The 22,563-nt window shown below is 45.3% G+C and overlaps 1 protein-coding gene across 5 annotated transcripts in view; it reads left to right on the forward strand.

Moving 5' to 3' along the window:
• ZNF385A (zinc finger protein 385A) overlaps positions 1-22,563 on the forward strand; it is a 169,459-nt gene that overhangs the window by 126,269 nt on the left and 20,627 nt on the right. For all 5 annotated transcript variants that reach the window (XM_083169535.1, XM_083169534.1, XM_083169538.1 and 2 more), the window contains one exon: positions 6,698-6,860. In XM_083169535.1, coding sequence (XP_083025661.1) covers positions 6,698-6,860 — 163 coding nt within the window. The remainder of the gene's footprint in view (positions 1-6,697; positions 6,861-22,563) is intronic.

Raw genomic sequence — 22,563 nt, forward strand, 5'->3', positions numbered from 1 at the left:
ATAAAACAACTTTATGATAGATACCTGTTGTGCCCACTGCGCTACTACAGAGCTTCTTGCAGTTAGATGCTCTCTTAAGGGAAGCGGTACATCTGTCAGAATGAATTTAGGTCTACAGTCATTAGGTCGACCCCACTAGGTCGACTGGCAGGAAGGTCGACATGGGCCAAGGTCGACATGACTTAAGGTCGAATTTGCATAAAGGTCGACATGAGGAAGGTCGACTGGTAATAAGGTCGACATGGGTTTTTCACTGTTTTTTATCCGATGCTTCGCTCGCAATGCTTCGGGCACGGTGCCTCGCTCCGCTCGGCACACTATTTTATTCTCCCACCACGCCCTAGTGGATGGTAGGGCATGAAATACCGCCTGTCGGCACATGTCGGCTCAAAAAACAGTGAAAAACCCATGTCGACCTTATGACCAGTCGACCTTCCTCATGTCGACCTTTATGCAAATTCGACCTTAAGTCATGTCGACCTTGGCCCATGTCGACCTTAAGTCAGGTCGACCTTCCTGCCAGTCGACCTAGTGGGGTCGACCTAATGACTGTAGACCTAAGTTCATTCTAATAGATGACCGCTTCCCCTCTTAAGACAGAGCACTGGCAGAGAGCAGGAACTTTGTCTAACCTCTTATCTGCAAAAGCTTTAGTATACTGTAAATTGTAACATGAATTTATTATATTCTATGAGTTGCAGTACCTGGCTCCACTCGGGTGGGTCAGTGATTACAATAGGGTTTTAGGATTTTTGTTATATATATATATATATATATAGGATGGGGTGAAGGGTGTTGCAACGCTTACCTACAAGTAAGTCTATCACAGTACGGGAAACGGTCATCTGTCAGACCACACTGAGGTTGACGGTCATTAGGTCGACCCCGGAAGGTCGACTGGCCCCAAGGTCGACAGGGTTTAAGGTCGACATGGGTCAAGGTCGACATGGGCCAAAGTCGACATGGGTTTAGGTTAACAGTCATTAGGTCGACATTAGTTTTTCACTGTTTTTTGAGCCGACATGTGCCGACAGGCGGTATTTCATGCCCTACCATCCAATAGGGCGTGGTGGGAGAATAAAATAGTGTGCCGAGCGCAGCGAGGCACCGTGCCCGAAGCACTGCGAGCGATGCGAGGGGCTGCGGTTCAACTCCAACTGTGTCCATGTAAAAAACAGTGAAAAACTCATGTCGACCTAATGACTGTCGACCTAAACCCATGTCGATCTTGGCCCATGTCGACCCTAAGTCATGTCGACCTTGACCCATGTCGACTTTTAACCCTGTCTACCTTGGGGCCAGTCGACCTTCCGGGGTCGACCTAATGACTGTAGACCTAAGTCTGGTCTGACAGATGTACCGATTCCCACAGTACACATGTGCCACGATGCTCTTCTCTGTTCCTACTGAGCCCCACCCATAGCCTCCTGATGACCAATTTGTATCTCTTAAGGGGTAGTACTGGAGAGCTGTGCACAGGACCCCTCCCTGCTGAGCCCCGCCCACAGCCCCCTGATGACTAATCAGGATAATACTTGCCCAGGAAGATTATCTACACACACTGGTGGCAACTGCATCGCAATCAGTTAAATGGTTTCAGAGTTTATCGCAATCAGACAAACCGACATTTACATTTATAAGATGTATAGATGTCTTTTTTTTTAAAACTTGTTTAACACAATCTAACCATCTAGCCCCATTCTGTGACATACAGTATCATGTGACCATGACAATAAAACGGTTAAATAAACAGATGTCGCTTGTTGCTGACTGACTTGATTGACTGTGTAATCCAGTTGTAGTACACTGTAAGTACAGTAATAACAATAAGCAGTTCCAAAACCATCTGTGTCATTTTGATAGTATTGTGATTTGCTAATAAAATAAAGTAGTATGAAATGCACGACAGATACTCTGGTGCCACAGATTCACATTATCAGTAGCGACGTGAATGAGAGAATTCTCTGGGAATGCAGTTCTTGAACTCCTGCTGGAGGGATGGGTAAGAAGCCAAAAATGACACACGATCTGATCCTGGCACAGCCTGTGAGCTCTCTCAACACCTTTCACTACAGCCAGCAACGTCTGTTTGCATCAGAGCTGCTTTTGGAGCAAGGCATGTACATGCATTTAATTGCTTGTGTATATGGATGTATACAGAATTTCATAAACAGATATACTCTCCACATGCCTCTCTGCAGAATGTGGGAGTCACAAAGTCTCTGATGATGAACCAGAGGTCAGAGCAGATAAATATAGTTTATGTATACAGTTCCCCAGCTGTACATATATAACTTTTTGAAGCCTACTTTGTTTTTGTCAGCTGGCTCTCAGACTCCTGGAGGCCTATTGCATGGGGTTTCCAAGCCCTCGCTTATCTGTTTACCGTTATATTTATGGCGTGTTTAGTCAGATGTCTCAGCTGTTGTTGCAGATTGTAGGTTCTTCCTCAGCGAATTAGGAGAAGGAGATATTATTAATGAACTGACAAGATTCCGCTGTGACAGCCAGCTCTGAAAAAAAAAAACGTAATGTGAAGCCACAAGGGACCAAAGTACACGGAGGAACATTGACCTGCGGCCTTGTTCCTTTCTGAACTATTCAATGCAATCCAATACAGCTAAACGGATCTGTAAATCATAGGATCATTAGCTAAAATAAGGACCTGGTATTTCCCAAGTTTATACTTCAAGAAGCGCAATTCCCAGACCCCAACATGTCAAAAATGAGCTGATTCCAGTTATTTTGGCCTCCCGCAATTGCATCAATTTAATATGTTGATGTACAGTATGGGCCCCGTGTTGTTTTCAAGCTCATGGCAGGGTTAACCTACTATAACCGGTAATTGTGCTCAAAAGTCTTGAGGGACACATTCCTAGTTGTCATCATAGACTGGATATAAAACAGAAGAGGATTTTGTATTAGTACTGCCCTTACTGTGCTGTGCTGGTATCACTGCTCTATATATTACAGATGTCTATGAAGCCTTGCATCATATTCAGCTTTTATTAATAAAGCAGACAAACCCCTGAAATCTCATTGTTAGTCTTAGGAAACCTTGGGCAATTACTGCAAATATGTGTTTCAGTATAAAATCATCATGCGTGTATGATCTTCAGTCATCCGTAAGCCAAATCAAAACGAAATTACTCTAAATTACGCTTATATATTGGTGGAGTAGAGGAACCTTCTACACAATAAATCTGAAATGCTATTGTAAAATATAGAGATGCTAGCTGAAAGTGATCCGACTTTGGCCTGCTGCAAACTAATATGAGGGAAAAATAATTATTTTTGAGTCATCTGGATGTGGCTGCAATGAGCATGATAGTGGCATACAATGAGTCAGGTGCAGTAAGCTGGTACAGAAAATGAGAGTGGCATACAATGAGTCAGGTGCAGTAAGCTGGTACAGAGAATGAGAGTGGCATACAATGAGTCAGGTGCAGTAAGCTGGTACAGAAAATGAGAGTGGCATACAATGAGTCAGGTGCAGTAAGCTGGTACAGAGAATGAGAATGGCATACAATGAGTCAGGTGCAGTAAGCTGGTACAGAGAATGAGAGTGGCATACAATGAGTCATGTGCAGTAAGCTGGTACAGAGAACGAGAGTGGCATACAATGAGTCAGGTGCAGTAAGCTGGTACAGAGAACGAGAGTGGCATACAATGAGTCAGGTGCAGTAAACTGGTACAGAGAATGAGAGTGGCATACAATGAGTCAGGTGCAGTAAGCTGGTACAGAGAATGAGAGTGGCATACAATGAGTCAGCTGCAGTAAGCTGGTACAGAGAATGAGAGTGGCATACAATGAGTCAGCTGCAGTAAGCTGGTACAGAGAATGAGAGTGGCATACAATGAGTCAGGTGCAGTAAGCTGGTACAGAGAATGAGAGTGGCATACAATGAGTCAGCTGCAGTAAGCTGGTACAGAGAATGAGAATGGCATACAATGAGTCAGGTGCAGTAAGCTGGTACAGAGAAGGAGAGTGGCATACAATGAGTCAGGTGCAGTAAGCTGGTACAGAGAACGAGAGTGGCATACAATGAGTCAGGTGCAGTAAGCTGGTACAGAGAAGGAGAGTGGCATACAATGAGTCAGGTGCAGTAAGCTGGCACAGAGAACGAGAGTGGCATACAATGAGTCAGGTGCAGTAAGCTGGTACAGAGAAGGAGAGTGGCATACAATGAGTCAGGTGCAGTAAGCTGGTACAGAGAATGAGAGTGGCATACAATGAGTCAGGTGCAGTAAGCTGGTACAGAGAATGAGAGTGGCATACAATGAGTCAGCTGCAGTACGCTGGTACAGAGAATGAGAATGGCATACAATGAGTCAGGTGCAGTAAGCTGGTACAGAGAAGGAGAGTGGTATGCAACAGAGTATGAGTGGCGCAATTTGCTACTGTGGTACAGAGAATGAGAGTGGTAGACTGCAGAGTATGAGTCAGGTGCTGTAAGCCGCTACAGAGAATGAGAGAGGGATACAGCCGAGTATGAGTCAGGAACAGTACGATTGTATAGAGAATGCGAGTGGGAGACAGCATAGTATGAGGCTGTTGCATCTCTAGATTGTAGTAAGTAGGAGACTTCAGTAAGGTGCAGTATGCTGATATAGAGAATTAGAGTGGTAGACTGCAGAGTAGGAGTCAGATACAATAATCTGGCATAGAGAATGTGAGAGAGGGAAATAGAGTATGAGTCGGGTACAATAAGCTGGTATGGAGAATGAAAGAGGGGTACTGCAGTAAGTTAGACGCAGACAGCTGTTGTATGTGTTGATTGCAGTAAGTGACACCGCCTTCTGTTCTCGTCACTTACATTCCTTTGGCATGTGTGAGTCAAATAGGTGTGGTATAGTGGTCCGACAGTCAGGATTCCGACCAGTATACAGACATCCGAATCCGGTACTCCGTTAGGGGGGGCGAGCACATCGAAGCACCTTGCAGGCTTGCTGTGATTGCCATGCTGCGAGTTTGGTGGCTCGCTGACCACACCACAGGTTCTATTCTTGCAGACCCCCACAAAGGAGAATAGCCCTGAGTCAGAATCCCGACTGCCGGGCATTTAGTAACAGTCAGGATTCCAACTGTCGTGAGGTCATCCGGCACCCGAGTTGAATTCACAGATGTGTCCTCATAAATATTTGCTTCAGTCACTCCAAACATCCCCTTTGAGCGCTTCAGGTCCAGTAAGACTCTGCCAGCATCAGGTGTATTTTTATAGCCAAAAATCTATCTTAGGGGTATTCAATCCTGGAATCGTTCCCCGTTTTCAGCCAGCTCGCCAGCTTATTGACAAGCGAAATTCAATGTTCTGCCTGTCGAATGTCGAAAAGGGGGAGTGTGTGTGAACGGTCGTGGGTTGTCGAGATGCAGCAATGAACTCGACAATCCACGCCGTTTTTGGCAAAACCGATGTGACTGGTTTTAAAGTCAGATCCGTTCTATCAAGCTGCGTCTTCAATGCTGTCTGAAACAATGGCACCCACCGCTATTTCCCCTTTCAGAAATAGCGGCGGGTATTGAATACCCCCCTATTTCACAATTTGATGTGCCTAGGGCACACCAGGAGATGGCGCTGATATTTGATATGCAACGCTCATCTTTAATGTGATTTGTGTAGGATTGGCTACAATACAGCTAAGTTCTATTGCGCTTTATGTATACAGATGTGTCCTCTTCTGTCCTTGCTGCATATAGCAATGTATCTTAGTGGTGCCACAGTGCATAGGCATCACGGCATGTCGCACTCTCCTGCGGTGCATACAAGTGCATGTAGTTCCATCCACTCAATGGGGGTTATTCTTATTCATTCGGCCCTCCGTGCATTCGCACAGAGGACCCATGTTGTGTGTCTGGGCATGCGCATTTCTGCGCATGTGCACACAAAGGGTGCGTGCACAAACAGTGATCATTCTATTTGCCGTGTGCACGCGCCCCACAAGGCAAGTGGGGGGCGGAGAATGGCGTTCCATGGGCGTTCTCATGGTAATGAGGCGGTGACACGGTGCAGGAGGCTGGCAGCTGACATCACCGGATGTCAGCTGCCTGCCCATATCCGTCCCAGCGTACCCGCAATATGTGAGCCTTCATGGACCATTTACCTGTATATCTGCATCACCCCTAGTGTAGATATCCTAACAATAGCATTTGTGTGCATTGTGGGATGGGAAATAAGTCCATGAATTCTTTCTACTATATAAATACTTGTATATACTGTATATCCTTCATGTACTTTACTGTGCCTTGTCTCCATATAATATGCATATGATGGGCTTGCTGTGCGGTACAGGTTGGAGGGTGTCCAAGCTGTATAATATTGCATGTGTTATTACAATGGGCAGCTATTGGTCCCTGTGGACTGAGAGCATCACAGAATTAACCAGCAGCATTTGTACTGGTGAGTGTAGATTGCTACAGAGAGAATATAAGCGTTAAATAATGCAGCTTCCCATTCCTCCCTCCTGCTGCGACCAAATGGTCCTGTCACAGACGGAGCCACACATGATCTCGCATCGGGTAACAGTTGGGCAGCGTACAGTTACACAGCATGGCACATAGCCTTGGAAGATTAGTGCATGTCTTAACATAACACCCAGCCACGTCGCTGGTCCAGTGTGGTCCTTAGTCAGGTATTTTCTCTGCGTGGCTCTTCAGTTGTCTATTAATATGGAGAATAAAACCAATGCTTTCTTTCAGAATCAAGCTGAGGCGCATTATAAAGGGAACAGACACGCACGGAGAGTGAAGGGGATCGAGAATGCCAAAACCCGGCAAAAAGAGGGACAGCAAGATGGAGACAGAAGCACCCCAATGATCAGCCCTGTACCCAGTGTCAGCGAGAGCGATACAGACAGCAAAGGTGACTAAGACGTGACACTATATGTACTTTCTTTTCCCATCCATGTCAAACACGTGTTATCATATTCACTTGCCAGTGTAATCTTACCACAGATAATGTCACAGCATTGCAGCTTTGTAGCATGTACCCAGTTTATTAGAGAACGGTCTGTCCGTAGACATACAGAGTTGGCAGACTGCTGTACAGGGCCGTCTTAACAGCAGTGTGGGCCCCTGGGCAAAGCAATGCACTGGGACCCTTACCCATTCTCCACTCCTAGGGGTGGGGGGTGCTATCAGCAGCAGCTTTGATTTCATCCACGGGTGGCAGGGGGTGCGGTACTCTTTACCTAGAAGGGCCCCCACGATTTTGATCGTGGGCATCGTTCGTATAAAAAAATCGCATGCGATGCTACCGACGCGATGCCCGCGATTTCCCATAGGGAACAATGTTAAATGTCCCAATTGACCCGATTTTCCTGTTCAATGTCTCAATTGACCCGATTTTCCAAAGGAAACAATGTTAAATGGCCCACAGAGGCCAAATAGGCACCCTGAAGTGTGAAATGGCCCCCACAATTGTTAACGCCACCCCACGATCAACGTCAACCCGAAGCGTGGTGAGCGCAGCGAGCCCGCGAGGGGCGGCGGTACGCGTCCTACGACCTTTTCATTCCCCCACAATCCACGTCGGCGTGGAGTTGAGAATAGAAACTGTGGCAAGCGCAGCGAGCCACCGAGCCCGAAGCGTGGCGAGCGCAGCGGCCATTTTCTAAACTATCTAGTGGGATGGCTTCGAAAATGCCCTGAAATCGCCTCGTGTGTAGGCCCCATAATTCACACCGTAATGTGCTGTGAGATATCTTATCATTGATCTGGGGAAAGGTTGGGTTGTGTGCAGCTATATTACATAGTGTCCCAGTGCCATTGCATAAGTAGACATCTTTCTCTTAAATCCTTTTTCAGGAGTTATGATTTATTGCAAACTAATAAAAGTCTCTGTAGTACCAATTTGAAATGAGTGCGTTTAATGCAGTTATTTCTGTGTAACTGAGGCAGACACTGTATGATGCCAAGTAAAACAAAGGTCTGCTGAGGCTTTTTCCCCCCAACCTTGGTACAACACCGGGTCAAGAGAGCTTTAAATAACATATTCACCTTTGTGGAAGTTACAGTATATTAGTTTATATATACAGTACATGTTTTGTGTATCTAATATTTACCTGAGAGTAGAGGCCTGCTTTGTTCACACTGAGTACTTTATGTGTTTTGCATGTGAGCTGTATCCACCAACATTTCTGATTCTTAGTGGCAAGCACAGTGGTTAGCATTGCTACCTTGCAGTTTGGATCCATTTATTAAGCAGGAGTTGATTTGATTTGTTGTTGCATATTTTTTCTAGTCTATGTTTCTCAGCATTTATCATTTTCATCCTGTCAATTGTCTCTCCCTGCCCATGTACTGCTATATGTGTCGGAAATGTGTGTACAGCTTGGCAAAGTTGTGTACACACCAATGGAGTTGTAATTATTATGGGTCACCAGTCGAGTAATGCGTTGTTTTTTGAATAGGAGATTTGTACAAATGTACTCACTGTTTTACCCCTTTCACACTGCATCTCTAAAACGGTATATTGCCGATTTTTTTAGACTTTTAAAATGGTTAGAGCTGCAGTGTGAAAGTACCAGTTTAAATTACCAGTTCAAGAAAACCAGTAATTCAAAACCGGTAAAACGAAGGATCATACACGGTTCAAACTCGATATTTGTGCAGTGTGAAGGAGTCTGAACCGGTATATTGGATCCTACACTGGTTCCCCCCCTTGCCAGTGCTCCCCCCCCTCCCCTGGTACCAAGCAGCGCATCCCCTGCTCCCCCCCCCCCCCCCCCCCCCGATACTTGGCAGAGTGTGGGGATCCGGCAGCGGGGTCCGTGCTGGGGAGGCAGCGGGTCCGTTAGGTGAATGGGCAGTGTGCGGCGGGGTCCATTAGGTGTATGGGAACTCAGCGGTGGCCAAGTACTAGGGTTCAAAAACTGGGTCAAAGCAGGTTTTGCAGTGTGAAAGCAGTATTAAGGTGCCCATACACTGTACAATTATTGTATACAATATTGTGCAGCACATACTTTTTAAGCTGTGCGCACATAACAGTTGTACCGTGTATGGGCACCTTTACACTGGAGTCAGGTTAGACGGCTCACCAGCCAGTGCTGCCTCAGGTATTGCTGGGACATGGATCATTAGCGGTTTCTGGTCTCAGGAGCTAAGGGGAGGTCAGGCATCGCCATTAGAATATTGGTGGCAATCATGGCGAAGGGAAATAAAGCAAAACCCTAGTGAGTGCACTCTGCTTATAACAATATGATCATTAAGTGTGAGCATATGAATAACTGATATACTTTCTAGCGCTCATTCAGGCGATTCGGGTATAACATGTACAGGGTTGTTGTGGCAGGGCCCTAATACTGAAATGGCATGGCTAAATCTGGGTGACATGACTTTGCCCCCCTGGCAAATAATTATGGAAAATACTATGCGCCATGTCAGAAAGCAGCACCATGAACTGCAACGGTGGACATGTTACCCCTCAGCAGCTGGCCTGGGCCCTTGCCAGGCTTTGGGCCAGAATAAATAACACTTGCAACTACCCTTTTTGCATCCTTGAATATGTGGTCATATAGTTCTCAACCTTAATGTATCAGTCCCCCAGCACAGTGATTGGTTGTTTTAATAATTGTGTGAAACTGTTGTTCAAAACGTATTATACTGACAACCTGTGTAACGTATCAAAGTGTCCAATGTAGTAACAATGTTCTGTAACCAACCAACCAGATGTAAGTGTTTAGCACACTTTGTGGAAAGCAATAGTTGGTTGCTATGAGTTCTAGAACACATACTCTGCTCGCAGTGTTTTATTAATGAGCTCTGAAGTGAACAAAACCTGCATCTGCCATAAGCCAGTAATATGAATTATCTATATTGTGAGCCTCACAGACTTTTGTCCTTAAGAAGGAATAATCTTTACACACCAGTGACCGATGTAATGATGCTGCGTATTACCCCCAGTAGGCCTCTTACGTTCCTACCTCCTTCTCGCCTATATTAAGTGACGTTGTGACTGATGTGTCCCATTTCTCTGGATGAAAATCACATACTACAATAATAACTAGATGTACTAATGTGCATTGGAGCTATGACGAATGGGCTCAATGGCTTTATAGGAAGATAAAGCTCCCAGTAAACCCTTTGGATTCGGTGCTTTAGACAAAAAAAAGGCAGACGTTCCCCTGGCTGCTATAGCAATTACCTGCTCGGTTCTCATTGAGCTTTGAGATCCACATATTAAGCTTAAAGTACATGCTAACTGGGTGTTCCCCAGTGTTACCCCTATGAACACGCTCCAAACAGTTCATCTGGTGTTGAGTAGAAATGTACATTATTTTGGCCTCAAATGGGACTTCGGTTGGTCAGGCAGAAGCAAGGACTGCAGACTCCTGTCCATTGATATATCCATTATGCCCCTCACAGGGACAGTGCAAACCCAATCTAAGGTACAAATGTTCAACTCCAGCTGAATGTAATGGAGAAGCGTACAAGTGCTCTAAAGCTGATTACATACTGTACCATGCTATGATCGTTCTAGTTTCACTAGATATCACAACACACGATGTAGAGTCTACACATTCTGCACTGCATATGGGACAGATCTAGTGCAGGTGTGCAGGGGAGTGTCTCCAAACTCATTGCAGTGTAAAAATAAAGATGTCTAGGATCATGTTGGCTACATGCAAAAGCAGACAGTATTTACCCTACATGAAAACTTAATACCCCTCGCATTGCGGGTGCCGGACGGGTTCCCGACAGTCAGAATCCCGACAGGCATTCACCCGAGGTCGGGATCGCGACGGGCGTCGGCTATTTTCCCTCGTGGGGGTCCAAGACCCCCATAGAGGGAGAATAGAATAAGTGGCGAGCGTAGCGAGCCACCGTGCCCACAGCGTGGCGAGCGCAGCGAGCTTGCAAGGGCTTTGTTGCGCTTGCCATGCTGTCTGGGTCCGGGCCAGTTGGGATAATGACGGTCAGGATCCCAACTGTCGGACCACTATACCACACCCACTGCATTGCACCATGGTTTGTTTCAGATAGGAAATTTGATTATTTTTGTTGCTTTGTTTCTGGAGAAAAAAACTGGGGATTTCTAAAAGAAAGTTAATAAACCTCATATCTGTCATTGCATAGAAAAGATGATCTTTCTGCTGCAGGGCTCGGGTCCAGTATCATACATTACTGGATGGAAGTTATTTACAGTTATTTAGTTTATCTTCCTGGCAGCACAAAAAGGATCAATCACTTTGACACCTGCCTTGATCAGATGATTATTCTCCAAACAATCTGGCGAGCATTACTTGTGTATTGGAGACATCAGCATGTTACAGTATTTGTCTTTTTGACAAGTCCTTGTGTACTTTTGTGACAGTTTTAACCTGCTCATATCATTATGAAATCATTTTCTAGCAAATTTCCATAGCTGGATCTAATAATTATTTCCTGTTTTGTCTCTGTTTGGTTGTCTAATGGCAAAGCACATAGGGGCTAGTGCAGCCAGGGAACATGTGTTTTTACTCTTCCGTCCAGCTTTACTTAGCCCACTGTTGCAATGTGATACATACGGTATCCCGGCAGTGAGGATACCGGCGTCAGCATCCTAGTTTTTTGGAAGTTCCGTCGTCTGTGTCCTGAAAGCAGGATGCCGGCATTGGTATACTGAATGCCGGCACTTTAAATGCCGGGATGCTATCAGCATGCAGTTTAACTGGCCCTCACTAACCTTTTCTTACGTAAAAGCGCCGTCGTACATCCCAAGAATCTTTCTTTCATTACCCTTGACTCCTGATTTTAAATTTGAGTGCTGTGTAATACCCCTTTCACACTGTGAAAACTCCATCCGCCAACAGGTATGCGGTCGTCAATGTCTAGGTCGAAGGTTGAAACAAGCTTAAGGTTGACGTGGCCATGATTCACACTTAATAGGTCAACCAAGTTTTTCACTTTTTTTTTGGTGTAGACCGACTTGGTTCATATTATCCAAGTGGGCATAGAGTGAGGATATAATAATGTGCCGAGTGCAGCAAAAGCACCATGCCGGAAACATGGCATGCGCAGCAGGCTATGTGAAGGGACGCGCTACACTTAGACTTGTCCCTGTCTAAATATGTCGACATAGTCACTAAAAACCTGTGAAAAACTAATGTCAACCTTTTGAGTGCCGCCCATGGTCATGTCGCTACCGGCTGCTTCCCTAAACCCTCCCACTGCCCTTCTAAGATCTCCCACAGCCTACCTCGGACAGAATCCTAATCCCCCCTCTGCATATGCTGTGTCTGGATAAAAGAGGTGCCAGACCATCAGGTGGCTGAAAATCAATGGTGAACCTGTATAAGGAGAATACAGTTGTGTATTACCCTCTTTATTGTATTTGAAACTTTGGGGGCAAAGAACAGTAGTTTTACCGGATTTTTCCCAATGTTTAACCGTTGTTTTTTTGTACGAAGTATCCAATTACGTCTCTTGTAAAAAGATACTTTGTAATGTGGCTGTTGCAGCCCCAAAATGACTGCGTTTAGCAGGGAATTTGCTCAGCTTGCCTTAGGCAGGTCAAACAAAATCCTTGATAAACTGGCTTATTGGAGCTAATAGGATAGCTCCCAGTAAAGCAATTACCCGCAATCAATGATCACTGGTAATTGGAAACCCCTCTTTGTTGGCGAGATTATTTATCATATTGACATAATAAAGAGATGCAGTTATAATCCCGGCGTTTGAGATGCCAGCTGCCGGAATTGTCTGGTTCTCATGGTTATATTTAATACTTATTTATTTGCTCACAATTGCAAATACATTAGCATACAACATTGAATCAGGACAGGACTGCATTTAAGTTGGTGCAGAGTGTGCCACTGCACACAGCTCTGCAGGGTAAGGGGACCTATTAGATCAAATGAATCTGTTTTAATTACTTTAACTTGCAACATCTCTTCTCTTTAGGCCAGTATTCAATGCCTCTGATTCTCCATATTTTCTGGGGAATCAGGCAATTCTCCGGGTTTACAGGGAATTTTCTCACTGGAAAAACAATTCGCCCTATTCAATGGACACAATTCTCTGCAAATGAAGAGCGAATGTCTGGCGATTCTCTGTTTGTGATTCTCCATGATTCGCCAGTGGTTTTCAATGGGGTTTTTAGTGGAATTCGCCGAGAGTGTATTCAATGCTGAAGTGGAGAACTGCTTTCTCCAGTGATTTTCCCCGGATTCTCAATTTTACATTCGTCATCTTTTTCTGGAGAACTGGAATGTGATCTTTGAAAATAAAGCGTTTTTTATTTTATTTTGGTGTCAAAAAATCAGATTTTTTTTTCTGTGAAGGGGCATGCTATTTTTATTCATGTGCTTGCAGCACATGAATATATATATATTTTTTTTAAACAATATTTTTTTTTTACACATTCACCAGTAGGGGCCGAGCCGGGAGCCGCTCATTAATATTCATATATTCACTGCACACTGATCCCGATCATTACACATGCACGATCGGGACCAGTGTGTAGCGGCTCCCTAACACAGCCCCCTGCCAGCTCTGGGGGGGCTCTCCCTCTGTCCCCCACAGCCCTCCTTCACCCCCGCAGTGTCCGGGGCAGGCAGGGAGGCTTCCATCTCCCTGCCTGCAGCCGTCCCCCAGCTCCTCGGCGGCATTCGCCGGGGGGGTTAAAATTCGCCGCCAGGGGCAGAGAGCCCCTGAGGCGTTGAATAGGTAGAACGGGCGACTGCCCAGCGAATCTCCCTACAGGGAGAATTGGGGAGAAAGTGCAGCGAATCCTACACAGGATTCGCTGCAGCTCCCCATAGAAAGCATTGAATACCTGCCTTTGAAGACCGCCATCTCTTGACTGTCCCTTTCTCCATCTCCCCACCCCTTTCGTCACTAATACCTATACAACATTCGTGAACATAACTCTGTTGTATAGTCACACTGTCTTTTATTGCACTTCAAGATGCTGACATACCCGGGATTTACAGCCTTTGTCTGTGGCATTGCAATCAATGAGCTACAGTATCTGACCCTGTACTTCCTGAAAAATGATCAGCATTGCAGCTTATCAGTTCTATGTAGTGTGTGGCTGCAAGGGATTTAATGTCTGGCTGCATACTACATAGATCTGCTCAATTATGTTACAAAGTACAAGTAGCTTTATATAGTTAGAAATCTTTATGCAGTGCAAGAACAGCTCAAAGACTAGAATGTTTAACTGGAATGCAACAGGTTCTGGATTTAAATCCTGGGTATGGCAGTATATTGAAAAATGTTATTTAATAATAAAGAGTATTTTAACTGAATAACAAAGAAGTCTGAAGGTGGTATGAAGAGGATTTGTGTCCAAATCCATTTTTGTGCAGTGTTCTACAGTATATCTATCTATCTATCTATCTATCTATCTATCTATCTATCTATCTATCTATCGTGTATATAATGTGGGAAGGGGCATCATAGCATGGACTTTCTCTGGGATCTGTGTTGTCATGCCCCTCCCCCACGGGGGCATGCACCTTTATTTCCCTAGTGGAAAAATGAGGAAGGAGGGTGCAATGCGGTTCTACAGGTCCAATATGTATTTTTAATTAAATCATATGGTCATACATTTATAACCATGTGATTCAATTAACATAAACATACCTGCATACCTCCCAATTTATAGCTTTTGTGATGTGGGACACTGTTGCATGCCCAAAATTAGGGGGCGTGGCTTGACAGGGACGGTCGTGGTCTTTAATTGCATCATCCCGTGAGGCTACGCCCCCCATTTTGACGCTGTGTGAGCTTCTAGCCATGCCCCCAGCCCCTCTGGCTGCGGGAATAGATGCTGTGCGCATGGGCACAGCGTCTATTACCCCAGGCCAGCAACTGACAGGGGGGACTCCCAACTGCCACCCCCACCCCCGCCGTGGGAGGGACGCGGGAACGTCCCCAAAAACCGTGACGTTCCCGCAGTAAACGGGACAGTTGGGAGGTATGTATCTGAAATGCCTGTCGCTGATTTCTAATTTCTGCACTACGATTCCTGTCTTTGCTCCCCAAAAAAAAAAAAATGGCCTTGGCTTTGCTATCACCCTTAATTCCTACAATCTGCACTGTATTGTATGAAATGCATTTGGCTTGTTACAGCAGGAAGGGCGTATCCCCCAGCTAAAAAAGGGTTAAATGTGTAATTGATCCTCCAGCTGCGGACGCTTTTAAATGTTGGATAATTTCCCTGAGAAACATATTCACTAAAAGCATTACACCCCCTCTCCCTCAATCTTACATCCCCCCTGAGGGAAGGTCTATGTCCCGCTGTGCCCTCACTTTTTCTTAATAGCACATGTGTCTGATTATGCCTGATTGCCTGTGATGGGGTTTGTTTCCCTGTACATGAACTTTATGTATAGTATCTTGGTGCGCGTTCAAGCCTCAAGTTCAATGAGGAAACGTATTTATGCAGTGCGGTGATCTCACACATCCCAACAACAGCTGTACAGTCATGTGCATGTATATACATCCATATATAGGTGTGTCAGCGGAAAAAAATGATATTAATCAAGGACATATGGCTGCATTAGGTAATAAAAGCCTGGAACGGCTTTGGCAATGCGGTCTCTGAACCAAAATGTACATGTGTGAAAACCTGTGTGCGTTCTCTTGCGTGCAGCTGAGTCCTGGCCCTGTCCAAATAATTTTATGGCATTAACTGTCTGAATGGGGATGGAGGCTGCCAAGCCCTGCACACACGTTCCGTTATACTCCCGCTAGCAGGCAATAAGTTACAGAGCATTTTATAGCTGAGGAATAAGCCTTCCATTCCATCCTAATATAAACTACTGCAGAAATGTCCTGGATGCATAGATTGTGTGCTTTTGTGTGTCTCTACAGGACGTGACAATCCATAGTCATTTACAGTATTTACAGATTTGGGGCCTGATTCTGGTAAGCTGCAAAGATTGAGTGCCCGCCCAGTCGAAAAAATGCCCTCCCCCCGCCACCATATTCCCTCGCCACCGTGAAAACACATCCCCTCGCATGTGCCAGCAGCAGGAGACCACTGAATGGTCATTGACCATCAAATTATTTCTCCTGGGCTCGCAAATATAAGTCAATGGAGACTGACTTATATTTTCGGGCACCGGGACGAAGACAGGGCCCCTGGCACACTTCATCTTGCCTGCTTTTGCTTGGGAACATCCAGCATTTTCTTGGAGACGCCCATGAAACGCAGGTCGCTCCTATGTCCCAGCGTTGCCACCACCCCTGTTCCGCCCCCCCCCCCCCCAACTCCCCGTAGGCCATTACTATGCCCCGGCGCTGCCACCACCCCTTTACGCCCCCTTACCTCACCCAGCATTTTCATGGGAACGCCCATGAAATGCAAGCCATTCCCATGTCCCAGCGCTGCCACGCTCCCATTCCGCCCCCCCTCCCTCCCCGCGAATGGCCCGGTGTCATTGTAAATCGCCGAGGCCGTTAGCAGTTGGGGCTTGTACATGTGCAAAAATGAGCATGTGCAAACCCCGACCATCTGGGCAGGGACCGATTTCGGTTCACTGCGAGTGAATCAGAATCGGCCCCTTGGTGCCTATAATGTTAATATAGTAGTCCAATATAGTAATAATACAATGTAGTAAATAGAAAATGCCTGGCCCCGCGTCTGCCAGTTTCTTAGCTCATTTAGAACTATCCTTTTATAATCTTGGCATATGGGATACACGGGATAACCCCATGTCCATTCCAAGCTTTTCTCCAGTTCTATTTCTGCTTAGCTGCTCTTCAGGAGACTCAAAACTTCCTGCGCAAAGATGTAAGGTGCATACTCACGCTGCAATAAAATGAGCGATTTTGCTTATTTTATCGCACCACGTGTATGCTGCATCCAACGGCTGATGTGCGCTCCTGTGGCTCATTTATGACCCCTTCATCATAAGCATGCACAGACGATGGAGTAGATCGTTAATGTGGGCCATTCTAAAGACTGCCTCCTTTCTGCATGGCCTCCGCTCCCTTCCCGCTGTCGTTTGGCGCCTGCCGGCATTGGCAGGTGTGTATGTACTTGCCAATGCCGGCACCCCTCAGCCGTTGATGTCAGAAGCTGTGTAGTTCGCTATGTCTTGATACACCTTTAGGGGTGAATTTATATTCTAAATATGAATAGAGGTGATGTCAGAATCTGTCTATCATTTCTCTATTCCATCTTAGACTGTAGATAGAATCTGATTGGTTACTATGGGCAACATCACTTCTTTTCATTTTACAGTAGGAACCTTTAGGAAATGTACCCCTTTATTCCATTGGTACAAGCACTGTACTCAGTGTGTTTGATATTATAATATTGGTATCAGGTCCCTGGGTCAACATTGTCTCTAGGTCGACAGTCACTAGGTCCACCAATATTGGTCGACAGCAACGAGATCGAAACAAAAGTATGGTCGACATACTTTAGGTTCAAAATGACAGAAAGTTGACACAAGCTTAAGGTCGATATTGTCATGGTCAACACTAAAAAGGTCGACACATGTTTTTCGAGGTTTTTTGTTTAGACCGACTTGGTTCATACTTCACAATCTAAGTGTGCTAGAGGGCTAGATTTACTAAGCTTCAAAAGTGATAAAATGGAAATTGATAAACAGCCAACCAATCAGCTCCTGCCTGTCATTTTCCAAACACATAGGGTTATTCTGGTTCAATTGCAAAGGCACAATCACCTTCTAATGGACAAAACCATATGCACTGCAGGTGGGGCTGATGTAACATGTGCAGAGAGAGTTAGATTTGGGTGTTTTATTGTTTCTGTGCAGGGTAAATACTGGCTGCTTTATTTTTACGCTGCAATATACATATCAGTTTGAAGTACAAATCCCACCCAAATCTAACTCTCTCTGCATGTTACATCAGCCCCAGCTGCAGTGCACATGGTTTTGTCCATTAGAGAGTGATTGTGCCTTTCCGAGTGAACCAGAATAACCCCCATTGTCTGTGACATGGCAGGAAGGAGCTGATTGGCTGGCCATTTATCACTCTCCATTTTATCAGTTTTGAAGCTTAGTGCATCTGGCCCAGAGTGAGATAAAAGCGGTACACTTATATGGTGTCCATATCGATGTTGACACAAAAAACCTGTGAAAAAATGTGTCGACATTTTTAGAGTAGACCATGTGCATTTAAACAGCTTGTTTTGACCTGTCAAAGTCAACCTGTAGTATGTCGACCATTAGTGCTCGATCTAGTGACTATCGACCCCCTATACCATAACCATATTATTATACTTCTGCAAGGTTTATTAATAATAGGCAGACTATGGGGGTTATTCAGATCTGATTACTGCTCTGCAAAGCCCTGCAATGAAATAGCTTCTCCCCCCCTCCTCCAGAGTGAAAACCCGCTATGTGCAAATACGGGAATGTTTTGCTAAAATCACAGCGATCGGCGATCAGCCACAAATCCATTCGCAACTCACTCACCATCGAGTGTGTGCAGTGTGTGCCTAACCCAGAACCCTCTGTGCCGGTGTGAATGACACAGACTGATTGGACCGGAGCAGATGTCACATGCCCTTCCTGAAAAATGCCTGGGCATGCCTGCATTTTTCCTGACACTCCTAGAAAATGAACGGTTACTACCCACAAACGGCGGCTTCCTGTCAGTCAACTTGTTAACGGCTCACAATCATAAAATATGCTGGATTTTATCCCCGAATGGCCTTGTGCATGCACATATGATCCATACGCATGCACTGTATATAGATAATTGGCCACCTTGCAAAATCGCAGGGATGCAAACAGGTCTTAATAAAACCCTCTATGCCAAAATTTTGGGGTTGGGAAGTTAACTTGTATTCTAAGAGATGTGCAAAATTCCTAGTGATCAGCTGACCACAAGCTACAACTAGATTTTCCCTGAATACCAGCGGCCTGAATTCCAATGTCAGTATACTGACCGTCGGAATCCGGACCATCGGTGAGTCATACCGCACCCGGCTTTACTGGGTGTTGGGAAGATGAATTACTGCAGTATTTGGTCATGTAGGCTGTCAGTAATAATGGTGGTTAATGCCTTGTCAGGTAATTGGACTGCTGAGTTTCCCATGAGGTGGATGATAATATGCAGCCTGGCTGCTCTTCTTCTATAAAGGCGATGCGGTATAGGGAATACATACGGATGGACCGGAGGACGGGATGCTGGCAGTCAGAATACTGGCACCCCAGAAACGGAACCAGCGTCTGAATCCTGACAGGGACGGGGATGCCTTAGGGTTAGGCTGCTGATGGGGGAGGGTTTGGATTAGGGTGCAGGTAGGAAGGATCGGGTTTGGTGCTATCGGGGAGGGTTAAGGTTAGATTTGGGTGGGGGTGGGGGGTAGGTTTTGTCATCTGTATGTATTTCCTATAAAGTATGTGTGTTATTAATGGCCAAAGTGATAAGACCTCTACATAAAACACTGTTAGAACAGTCTTTGCTTAGTATGAAGGTTTAGGGTGTATTTCGATTTGTCTTACGGCTAAAACTTTCTAGGTCAGCTGTGTGTGAGCTCAGAGGGAGGTAAGCCTGTTCTCTGCACATATGGTGTATGGGGTAAGCCAACAGATTTATACACTGTCTGTTCTGTGCTTTCAGAATTCTCTCATTTGTGTTTATTTGTTGGTGTTATGCATTCTTTCTCTCTCTCTCTCTCTCTCTCTCTCTCTCTCTCTCTCTCTCTCACTCAGCCCAGTCATGCTAAGATGCTCACGCTGCGATTCATCAAATTCCAAGACACAGAGTTTGAACTTTGCAATTTTTCACCCAACCAGCATGTCCCCTTATCCCTCTCATGAATATAAGCTTCATACTGGTAGGAGGGCAGCACTGAAAAACACTCCCAGTAATAACCATAGTTATCATTCCAGTCCGGGACAGTACCTGCTGTTCTTTTTCAGCTAACTTCTCGCATCCATTAGTCTCAACTGTGGCACTGTGTTTTCTACTTGGCACTATATGTACATTTTATTCTCTATGTAAAACGTAATAACTATTGCTTTTCATTGTTTTTTTTAAGGATGTTACTTTAATTCAAATGACAAATGTGTTTTTCTCTTTCAATGGTCCTGGTGACACAGCTTCACATTGGGATGTAGGAGGGTCCGCAGGAGCCAGGCACCTATCCTAAAGCTTTTGGAGGGTAGGCTCCTCCCCTACTGCATCCCAGACTCCTCAGTTCGTGTTAGGTCAGCCTGCTAACTACCTGTATCCATCTCTCTATTTCAATTATTCCTCCACCTTCATGCACAGGGCTGTCCACAGCTGTTGTCATGCTGGGTGCAAGAAATCCGCCAGGAACATGTGTCCCATCTCTGTCCACACGCTCCATAGGAGCCATTGAGGGTAGCCTCGTGGCTAAGCAGGTAGAATCATAACTACGCAGTAGCGATGCTGGCGCCATCTTTATCTGCATACATGATCCGAGCTGAAGATGGATACAGGTTGCTGTGCTCACAACAAAACCCTGGTGTAGGCGTGTACTTTGGTAGACTACCTGGGCCAAATGGTTCTTATCTGCCATCACATTCTTTGTTTCCAGATACTCTGCCCAAAAATGGCTATGACGCAACCAGGGGCGGAGTAAGGCTTCACGGCACCCTAGACAAAACTTCAACCCACACTGCAACCAAGCCTGGTTTTGTGTAGGTGGGTTGTTATAGAGGTTCTACAGCCACCACCTAAATTAAGTACAAGTATGATATCCTTCATTTGGTTATAGGCACTCCCTCCTTCCCATATACCAGCACCCCAGGCAGTGGCCTAAAGATACCTAATTGTAGAGCCGTCCCTGGACATGCCTGTGTTGCTCCAACTTTTCCCCGAAAACACCCCATTATCACCTCCAGTCACTTTTCCATGAAGTCCTCATTGCAAGCAAGATCACAGCATCGCCTTGGCGCATGCACATTGTGACGGCAGCAAATGAGCAGTCTGACTATACTCACGCCATTGCATGATAACCAGAGCAGCGAGGTCAGTAGTGCAAACATAAAAATGAAAGTTTGCATGAGTTTTGTCTTGGCTTTTGAGAAAATATTGTACAATTTGGCAATATTCAGAGGGATAATTACTGTAAGTTTATATAAAAAGGAGAGAGACGGGAACAAACATAACCCTTTGGCTATAAGCCTGTCTTGATTTGAACTCAGTGGTGACTTCTCAGACCCCTTAATTCAGATTAACATACAAATGTTCATATTCTGCTGGCTCCTGCAGTGCAATTACTCCAGGCCAAACCATTTCTTTGCTGTTGCACAGATTAGCAAGTATCTTCCTCTATCCCCTAATCCAACCATGGCTAGTTTCCACTGTAACACTGAGAACTATTCTGTGAGGTTCTTCTATGTGGGGTGAAGGAGGATGCCAAAAGCAACCTACTATACTTCTGTTCCCAATACACTACTACCATTGCTCCCGTCTTCCCAGAGATTGATAGGTGTGGACCTCTTCATGACCCCTGGGCTGTGGGGCCAGACTAGGGCGGATATTCTGGTTGATTCGCAAGGCTGCAAAATCACAGCCTTGCGAGTACATCTAACCTGGCCCATCAAATGCCAGGACGCCCACACCTTCCCTCACAGCGGTGATGTCAGTTGCCCGCCCCCCGCCTGTCTGTCACAGCCTCATTACCATGAGAACGCCCAGCGTACCAGCAACCAGAATGCCCCCCTAAAGAAACAAGATGGTGACCTCTGGAAAGGTGATAATCACCCAAGTAGACCGTTTTTTCCTCCCTGTGAGTATTCCGTGACTTCCAGTGTGTACAGCCTCGTTGCTTGATTGTCTGCACATTAGAGGTTGCAGGTTATTAATGAATACACTGTTGACCCATGAAGAGTTTGTCACTGCACAGATAAAGCATCAGTACAGAGCTGGAAACTGAGAATAACCTGAAACACAGATTTATTTGATTCTATTATTATGTCAAACTCCAGTGCTTATAGGGAAGTCAGTTTCTGCATAGAATTTCTGGCTAGAAGTTCCTTAATTTCGCTCTGTTATTGATAAATGGTTCCTATTGTTGCATCGGTTCCGTGGCTGATACTGTTTAGTTTACTGGTGACATTTTATTTTTGAAATACTGAATGTTCCATGACCTTAGATGGTGAATGAGCCATCAGTCCTGGATTCTCCTTTGTCATCACGTAACCCTGGGTGAGTGCCCTACACAAATGTCATGGTGGAGGAGATGAGCTTAGCGACAATGTTTGGTTTGGAGGCAGCCCAGGTCTGGTAGCCTGCTTCTGATCACTATACGCCTTCCTTATTCCTCTCATTGCTCACATCCACCATTGTAAGTGACGCCTTGAAGTCTTGCTGTGTGACATAAATTCAGGCCGTGTCTTTGTCTCTTAACACACTGGGAACATATATATCAAATAAATCCTCCTGCTTGGCAACTAGAGCAAAAATAGCAGCAGATATATTGGGCACTTTGAAACCAATGTTTCCTTTTTCTTTTGCCGTTTATAATGCTATTTTTACCGGAGTTTTGTAACCTGGAGAGTGTCTCGGAGCAGTGCGAGGATAAATCCCTGCTGTCATTGTACTGTTTTCCTAGCGCAGATTCTGACGTGTAGGCTCATTACATGTAAAAGATAATAATGTTGGTCTCATACTGACATGGC

This window comes from Crinia signifera, chromosome 2, assembly GCF_055691185.1.
Source record: "Crinia signifera chromosome 2, ASM5569118v1, whole genome shotgun sequence".
NCBI classification, from domain to species: Eukaryota; Metazoa; Chordata; class Amphibia; order Anura; family Myobatrachidae; genus Crinia; species Crinia signifera.